Source organism: Lepisosteus platostomus, chromosome 15 (genome assembly GCF_059453375.1).
Source record: "Lepisosteus platostomus isolate fLepPlt1 chromosome 15, fLepPlt1.hap1, whole genome shotgun sequence".
Lineage (NCBI taxonomy): Eukaryota > Metazoa > Chordata > Actinopteri > Semionotiformes > Lepisosteidae > Lepisosteus > Lepisosteus platostomus.
The window spans coordinates 12,813,368-12,822,800 of NC_142625.1; the positions used below are offsets into that span (position 1 = coordinate 12,813,368).

The 9,433-nt window shown below is 38.6% G+C and overlaps 1 protein-coding gene across 1 annotated transcript in view; it reads left to right on the top strand.

Annotated features, from left to right (window-relative positions):
• Positions 1 to 6,086, top strand: part of LOC148648003 (E3 ubiquitin-protein ligase Itchy-like) — a 36,441-nt gene extending 30,355 nt beyond the window's left edge. Inside the window, exons 20-24 of the mRNA XM_088607465.1 lie at positions 76 to 196; positions 800 to 904; positions 1,410 to 1,506; positions 1,712 to 1,784; positions 2,423 to 6,086. Of these exons, the coding sequence (XP_088463591.1) occupies positions 76 to 196; positions 800 to 904; positions 1,410 to 1,506; positions 1,712 to 1,784; positions 2,423 to 2,522 (496 nt within the window). The 3' untranslated portion in view covers positions 2,523 to 6,086. The remainder of the gene's footprint in view (positions 1 to 75; positions 197 to 799; positions 905 to 1,409; positions 1,507 to 1,711; positions 1,785 to 2,422) is intronic.
• The last annotated feature ends 3,347 nt before the right edge of the window (positions 6,087 to 9,433 follow it).

Sequence of the window (9,433 nt, forward strand, 5' to 3'; positions counted from 1 at the left end):
CCTCAATGCATGTCAACCTATATGAACATGCTGTAAAGAAATAAATGATGAGCCCTTCAACTCTTGTTTCTGTAGGCTTGTGGCAGAATGGAGACTGTCCAGGGGCGTGGAGGAGCAGACTCAGGCTTTCTTCGAGGGTTTCAATGAAGTTCTTCCACAGCAATACCTGCAATATTTCGATGCAAAAGAATTGGAGGTTAGGAGCTTGCTAAACTTAAACCATCCCTTGTTTTGTAGACTTTACCACGCTGAAGTACATCAACTGAAATTTGACTACTGCTGTCACTCATCCTCCCCACATCACTCCTTAAAATTTAGAAAAGGTTTTCAGTATTTTCTGACTGCTCCATGAAAAATTATTTTTTAGTTCACAAAAATTTAGAAGGTGTGAGGACATTTTGAAATTGATACAGAGCTGCAAAGATTACTTGAGAAAGGAAACATTAAATGAAAATCTCAGTTTTTACAATTAAGGAGGAATGGTGTTCAACACTGGCTCCCTTATTAAAGTTTCTGGTATATTTGCACAGTGTTTCTATGGTTTTCTCATGTAGTTACTATTAGTAGACCTTTTCTGTTCTTCTTTCCAAAATTTATATCATCACATTTCTCTGTGGTTTAGTGTGCTTCTTCCTCAATTTCACTGTGCTTTAATTCTGTTTTACTCTGCTTTTACTGTACTATATCGTGATATGCATGCATAAGGACTCTTTCTATCTCTTAAGATAAAAGGTCCCAGTTTTGGACCTTGTTTTCCAGTCTTGACAGTGGAGGCTAATGCAATGAGTTACTCCCGCAGGTGATGCTCTGCGGGATGCAGGAGATTGACCTGGCAGACTGGCAAAGGAACACCATCTACCGCCACTATGCACGCAGCAGCAAGCAGATTGTATGGTTCTGGCAGGTCAGTACAGGGCCACCAAAACACACCCATCTGTCTTGTTTTTGACTATGGAAAATATTCTACTCTACCCTGTCTGCAGTCTGTTCCTCTCAGTCGGGTTGTTAAGTACCATTGAAGTCATCAAGTGGAGCTGTTTCTTTGTTTGCAGACGGTTTTTGTTAAATAGCATTTTTATACCACAAATAGGAAGTATCCCAAACTGGTGTGCACTCTTCTGGAGTCACAAAATGTTATAGATCAGCTTTGGGGTGTTGATGATTTTAAGAGTATTTTCCTGTGTTGTTCAGCACTTCATCTTTGCATTTGTGTTGTTTTAACTTTCAATTTTACCTGAATCCTAGAAGTGAAGGTGGGTATTAGTTTTACAAATAACACCTCTTTTATGTAATAAAAGCACAAGATAAAAATGGCAAAAATGTAAAACAGTTTTCCAAGACCACATACTAGGAAATATTTCAAATATGTAATAAGTCTTTCAAATGTTATACTCCTTCTGCCCCTGCAGTTAATCAAGGAAATGGACAATGAAAAGCGTATGCGCCTGCTGCAGTTCGTCACTGGGACCTGCCGTCTGCCTGTGGGAGGATTCGCTGACCTCATGGGTGAGTGGTTTTAGAAAGTGACCCTGAAAGCTGAACTGTACAAGAGGCAATGGCTTGATTTGGAACACAACTTTGGTCACACTGGCCCTGCAGGTTTCCCCACTTCCTTTCTGCACCCTGTCATCCCAACAGAATGCAGGAATTTTCTTTTTTGCTGGAGTGCTATGAAATACTTCCATACAAATATGTTTTTCTGTACTTTCAGGGAGCAATGGCCCACAGAAATTTTGCATCGAGAAAGTAGGGAAAGAAAACTGGTTGCCTAGAAGTCACACCTGGTGAGTTCATTATATTGTTTCCTGTGATGCTGTGCTTAATTTAGCCCATCCTAATGTGACACCACACCCATCTTGTAGTATCAGAACCATAATTTATGTTGATCACTGGAAAGTTTTGCATTTTATGATGGTCAGACTCAGATTTGTTATCTTAAAGATGGTGCCTTGTGGTTGCAGGTTTGAAATTGAATTGTGAACTAGATTTATTTTTGCTTGCCTGTTCAATTTTGGTATTGGATTCCATTTATACCAGTAGTGCTAAAGTGTTAAACCTTGCTCTTTTCAATATGATGCTTTTAAAGGTGCTGCAGAAGGGTTTCATCTCTTTGGTATACGGCTTTATCATCTTTTCAGAATTCAAAGAATGTAAACATCAGCTCACTTTGTCAGCTTATAAACTAACTGTGGGGACTGGATCAGTGCTGTCCTGCTGTTTATTCACATCAAGTTTAGTTTAGGTCCCTGGCACCTAGCATTATATTTAGGGTTTTTTGGTTCATGTATATATTAGAGTGGCTGATAAAATATATACCTATATAAGCACACGGCATACATAAATACTGTATTTTCAAACATTAAAGAGCTTTACGGTACAGTTGCCTTTTGACTTAACTTTTTTTCCTGTTTTGCAATTCTAGCTTTAATCGTTTAGATCTGCCTCCCTACAAGAGCTATGAGCAGCTGAAAGAGAAGCTGCTGTTTGCAATTGAAGAAACTGAAGGGTTTGGACAAGAGTGACCACTGTGGGTACCTGAGGCGCCTGCACCATGCAACTTTGTTCTTTTTCATTCAGCAGAGCTTTCGGGGTTGACCCTTCTGTTTCATTCTTGTGCTGGCTACGCTCAGCAGTCTTGTCGATTCCGAGCTTTGTCCTGAGACTGATCACCTGTCCACCGCCTCTCAAACAGCCATGTGCTTAGCCGAAGGCCTGAGCTGGCTCTCGCTTAAAAGATACTCTCGCTCGATCTCGCAAAAAAGACTATGTAGAAACAGGTGAGCCTGGAGAGTTGGAAGGGGCTAAACTGTACAGCATCCTTTGTGTTCTTCTCCACTGTTTTGAGTTCTTCTCCACTTAAAGATTTTGATTTTTTTTGTATGCGTATTTAATTCAGAAGTGCACACACTGTCACAAATCACATTTTGAATGAGTAATCTAAAGATTGTTTTCATGTAGGTAAGGACTGAATGTGGAAGCCTGAAAAATGTGCACTATAATGTATTTTGTCATGTCTTTTTGCAATTAAGAATTATTGATTTGACTCTTGAAGCAAAAGAAAATGTAAATGACTTAATGAAACAAACTGATCAGGAAATTAAGGAATAGCTGTGATGCTCTTTTCCTTTGGTATGCTGAGATGGTGCCTAAAACCTTTCATTTCAGATTTCATTTTTCGTGCGGCACTTTAAATACAAATTATTTTGGAAAATATTAGGTTTTTACATTGGAATGCTTAAAAATACCTCGGTGAGGACATAATCTAAATCTAACCACAATTTGGAGATTTTTTTTGCCTGTTATGCATAAGGTGCAGACTTGACATGCCAGTCTTCTCCTTCTTTCCTAGTTGTGACAGCTGTCCCTAGTACTGCTTGACATCTGCCTTGTGTGGTGAATTTGTGCAATTTTGTCTAAAAAGCTTTTTTTCAAGGTTTTTGCAGTTCATCAAAACCATATTGGGAAAACAAAGGAATTTTTGAGAGAAAAATGGTTTCATCACTGACAGGCTGTGAATTTGTAAAGAATTCTGCACTCTTTAAAGTTTAAATGTTTTTTGTGTTCTAGTGCCCTGTACTCACAGGTTTTGCTTTGAAAGGTAACTGCAGAAACATGAGAAATCATGTTTGACTCTTAATGAAGCAAGCATGTAATTTATACCAATGTGTGCTGCAAGGCAGAAACTTTTCATTGTTACTATTCTGTAATTGTGTATTCCTAACCAACAGAGCTAATAATAGTTTTGAACACTGTCTTCAGTTGAACCTATAGTTTTGAAGCCATACCTTCATTACACATGAAGTCCAGGACAAATGTGTGCTTTTTAATGCTCTTTACTCATCTCTCACTAGTAAATCTATTGAAAATGTAAAATAAAGTGAGAAAGGCATACTGCCCTATATTTTTAAATATGATAAATTATAATAAACGGATAAAGCAGCTGCAGCCCTAGTTTTATAGGGTTTTGCTGTTTATAGTTTATTTTTATTGGTGTTGATTTCCTGTAAAAGCAATGATTGTACATATAAAAATTAACCATAACATAGTTACGTCATTAGCACCCTTCCCAGGTGATATCAGCTGATGTCAAAATGCAAAATGTAGAGGCTGTGTTAGATTTACATCTTGCTCTGTGGCTTGCCAGGCTCTGCAATGCCCTCTACTAGCAATAAAAAGGTGATTCGGAGAAGTCAGCGACATCGGGCATTTAACCTTTTAAAATGAAATGGTATGATTCATTTTTTCCCCTAGGGTTACTTACTTTGACAGATGTGGAAAACATTTAAAAAACAGTACCCTTTGTGACTGCAGCATACCGTTATAAATCTTAAAAGTCAAAATGAATTTGCCTGTTTGTCTTCCCTAAAAAATGATTTCATTGTGAAAATTTAAATATGTAATTTTTACAATAACATATGATGCCAATATTCGTTCTTTTTCAACTTTTTCCAGTTACCTTTACTTGTAATATTATTGCTACAGACTTTCTAGGTCCTGGTATTTGGCTTGTATGTCAAAACTTATAGAACTAGATGGAGGTGTGTCCACTTTTTGTACTGTTTCTGTTTCCGTTATCCACTCAGGTAGACATCGAAGGAGTCATTCAGCAATGTTTCAGACTGAAAGGATAACGAAATAGAGGCTTTAGATGTCAATCCTTTCCTACATCTGTGACCTGATTTTATGTGCAACACTTAAAGTTACTGTCGCACAGCTCTGTTGAAGGTCAGAAACGGAACCATTAGTACGCCTGGCTGTCCTGAGCACTGCAGCAGCCAGCACCTAAATGGTGTTTTAGGTCAGCAGATTTTCTCAAACTGGCAAAGAAGGAAATGCAGAATTATTTACCATTTTCCTTCTAGATTTCCTTCCCTTTTCTGCCAGCTAAGCTTTTACCAGTTTCTTCCTCTTCTCGCATGTTCTGGTGTTTCAGACATACAATGACTCCCTTTTGTCTTTTAATTCCTGTTTTTTCTGTTAGAATGTGGAACTTAGGAGAGCAGCTTCTGTTTTTCCTTTTCAACAAATGTCACTTTTAGTTTTTTTTTCTGTAGCAACCTTAATAGCAGTTGTTTAATTCAATTTATCTGTGTATCGAAATGCACCTTTCTCATATTTGTTATTCAGTAGCTTCCATTATCTATAACTCCTGAATGTGGAGTAGTAGTGAAATCCTTTACAACAGATAAAATGTTTTGCTTGAAAGCAAATTAGCCATTTTACAGGATTCATTCTTTAACATTTGTAGATGGTAGAGCTAATTACTGTCTATGCTCAAGTCTTTAATGCCTAAAACTGTGGTTTTCCAAATTATATTTAACATTTCAGTTCATCGGTTGTCACTGCAGAAGGCTGTCTTGAATTGAACATCTGTAACCAGAATATGAGCGTTATTATGCTTCTGCTGTTGTGGTTTTTTCTCTCAAAGCTGACTTTGAAATCATGGGTTTCTTGCACCCACAGATTCACTACTTCTCAAAAACTTCCAGCAAATGTAAACAGGTACCCTTGAGTTCTGTAGTGTTCATGTTCAAGTATGTAGATTGTCGCACAACATTTGATCAATTATTGCAAAACTGAGACTGCATTACCTCAGAGTCTTGATTCTTTTAAAAGGACTGTAACATCTTTCCGCCACATAATAAAGTTTAGGTAAACTGGCTTCAGTATTTAACTGTGTAGAGATGCAGTTGCACCACTCTTGATTGTTTGGATGGTGGAATATTTAATACCCCAGGGAAGAAATTGTAGATAAGTTTATATTGTACTGCAAATACATTGTGATCTTTTTTTTTTTATTTATCTGTGCCCGATACTTTGTTTTTCATTTGAGATCCCAATAATACATGCTTAACTATTCTAATCTACTCTGTGTACATTAAATGAAGGCTGTAAATCATGTTAATAATGAATTCAGTTATCTTTTTGGTTTTTGTAAATTCTAATCTTTTAGTAACTGGGGTTAATGGTTTCGATGCTATTTAAGGATTCTTCACATTTTTTTCTGTTTTATCTGTACAGTAAGAACATTGGTGTAAAAATGTTTAAATCTGTTTAGAAATTTAAGAAATAAAATTATAAGGGTAGTTTGGAGTGTTTCAGTGTCTTAATTTTCTTTTGATGGTGGTTTGTCCTAGTTCCAATGTAAAATGTCCAAATATGTGCCTTCACTTTATACAACTTCCTCCTAGAAGTCTGACTTCAGCCTGGAACAGACAGAATTTGTGGTCCCCTCTATAAGAAGACTTACTTAATACTATATGATACTTTTTTGTTCTTCACTTTACAGTTGGAGATGAACACCAAATGCAACCTTTCTGTTGCAAACATACACCATGTAATCATTCATGGATGGATGGACTGAGTCAATTCATGTGGACTTGACAACAGTGAAGCCAGGTCTTCTTAACTGTGTAATGTTCCTGAAAGTCCTGGGACTTCATTGCTCTTCCTGCAGGGTGATCTTGAAGACATTTCACCAGTGTCCTCACATGGCTCATGTAGCAATGGCTTTCTTGCGAGATGAGAATGTGACAAGTACACTGTTAGATGCCTGAGCCTCTTCAGGATGGCAGCTGCAATCTGCTGCAAAGCAAATGGCAAATGTGTAACCTCTGTTGGTTTCAATGGCAGCCTCATTCACTACTAACCTGTGACTTTTACAGCAAATCTGCTGTTGGCCTCAACAGTTTTTGTGATTTTCGTGATGCCTGAAATGTTTCTGCAGGTATGGAATTAATTTTTTGAGGCTCAGTATATGTTTCCATTTTATTTAAATGTTGCAAAAAGAGAATGACCTTTAGGATGTTTCAGGTTGTGACCCCAACCCTCCATCAGCAGGGCGACTTTCTTAATTTTGTAAAAGTACCCTGTAGGTTTTATGGTGATAATTCCGGTTAGAATGCACTAAGACCTTCTGAGGTGTAATTTGAAAGAAACCCTCACAGTCTAAGAAGCCCAGCTCTCTATATCTGTCAGAGAATAAGAGGGACTGAAACATGATTTGAGCAAGTTAGTTTTCCATATGTAATTGGCAACAGGTTATGGGTTTCTGTAAGGCAGGATTTTATGTGTGGGACGTATTTTAGAGGAGGAGCTTAAATCGTTGGCTGAGTGTTATACCGACATTCAGTCAGGTTTTTATTTTCATTACTCCAGCTGGAGAAGACATCTACGCATTGATTGTTTCCACATTTTGTTGAGGATTTCATGCAATCTTATCTCTAATTTCAGATAAAGAAAGGAGGAAGGATTCTGCAGTGAACTTGTTTCCTCAGTTTTTCAGAGCAGGAGTTTTGCTGATGTTCTGATTTTGATGCACTCGGCTGTCTGTCTCTGTCTGCCATGGCAGCTTGTGGGGGCGTCTGTACCAGGCAGTTCGTCACAGCTCTTTGTGCGGAGTTTCTGGCTGTGTTCTTGTTCATGGTTGTTGGTTTGGGTTCCACTTTAGTAGTATCTTCTAAAGTTGAGACAGAGCCCTTCACGCACATTGCTTTGTGTTTTGGGTTCACCATCACCATCCTTGTCCACTCCTTCGGACACATCTGTGAGGCTTACCTCAACCCGGCTGTGACTCTGGCCATGGCGCTAACCGGAAAGATCACTATTGCCAAAGGCTTCCTCTACAGGGTGGTCAATTGCTTGGCTGCCTTCACTGGAACAGCAGCTCTGCTACTCTTTAGACCCAAGAACGTTTTTGGAGTAACCCAGGTCAGAACAAACCGTTTATGAAATTCCATGCTTTAGTTTCCTGCATTTAAATCCTTATGTTCTTTTGCCAGATTTTGAGACTTCCACACCCTGTGTCCCTGTCCACAATTTTCTCTTTTTAACTTCTCTCTGTTTCTTCTTTTTGAATCTATATAATTATCTTTTGTTTGCTTAACAGCTAAAACATTGGCTATATCTCGAAACATTGTTTTTTTCTTTTTACTTTTCAGTGTTCGATTACTCTTTATTTGTTCACTTGCAGATTGGCTTTGCTCTTGAGGTGCTTAACTTAAAGAAAGCATCTGGAAGGCACGATTTCAGGATGGTATTATTGCATTATTCCTCAGACAATGTTACAAGTTGAAAAATGGAGTTATTCAGCTGATTTTCAGAGAAACATGCTTGTGTTCACTGTGTTCACTGCAGGTAAGCACACTGCAGGCTCTCTTTATCAAAGCCATCATTTCCTTCCAGCTGGTCCTCAGGGCTCCACCTTCTCTGATCATCGGGCTATCGGTCACCACTGGACACCTCTTTGCTGTGAGAATCCTGCAGTAGATACTTTCTCAATGTCTTGGGAAGACTGCATTCTCTGCGTGTACAGCAAGTACCTATTATGCCACTTGTAACTGTGCTTTCACATAATCAAATCATACTGGGATCATCACAAGGACAGGAGAATGACCACAGAGCATTCACTGGTCACTATATGAAACACAGGAACTCACAGGTCACTAGATTACAAATGACAGTTGTTCACAATTTATCCATAAAAGAGTGTTCAGCTGTATTACACACAAGCTCCTTAAATTGCACCAACTCATGAATAACATAGAATAACATGCAGAAAGCTACAGTATTTGTTCTGAAACTTGAGCTTATGGTTTTATGTAATATAACAAATACATTACTTACAGTGCCTTGCGAAAGTATTCGGCCCCCTTGAACTTTTCAACCTTTTGCCACATTTCAGGCTTCAAACATAAAGATATAAATTTTTTATTTTATGTGAAGAATCACCAACAAGTGGGACACAATTGTGAAGTGGAACGAAATCTATTGGATTTTTGAAACTTTTTTAACTAATAAAAAAATGAAAAGTGGGGCGTGCAAAATTATTCGGCCCCCTTGCGTTAATACTTTGTAGAGCCACCTTTTGCTGCGATTACAGCTGCAAGTCGCTTGGGGTATGTCTCTATCAGTTTTGCACATCGAGAGACTGAAATTCTTGCCCATTCTTCCTTGCAAAACAGCTCGAGCTCAGTGAGGTTGGATGGAGAGCGTTTGTGAACAGCCGTTTTCAGCTCTTTCCACAGATTCTCGATTGGATTCAGGTCTGGACTTTGACTTGGCCATTCAAACACCTGGATACGTTTATTTGTGAACCATTCCTTTGTAGATTTTGCTGTATGTTTGGGATCATTGTCTTGTTGGAAGATAAATCTCCGTCCCAGTTTCAGGTCTTTTGCAGACTCCAACAGGTTTTCATCCAGAATGGTCCTGTATTTGGCTGCATCCATCTTCCCCTCAATTTTAACCATCTTCCCTGTCCCTGCTGAAGAAAAGCAGGCCCAAACCATGATGCTGCCACCACCATGTTTGACAGTGGGGATGGTGTGTTGAGGGTGATGAGCTGTGTTGCTTTTACGCCAAACATATCGTTTTGCATTGTGGCCAAAAAGTTCGATTTTGGTTTCACCTGACCAGAGCACCTTCTTCCACA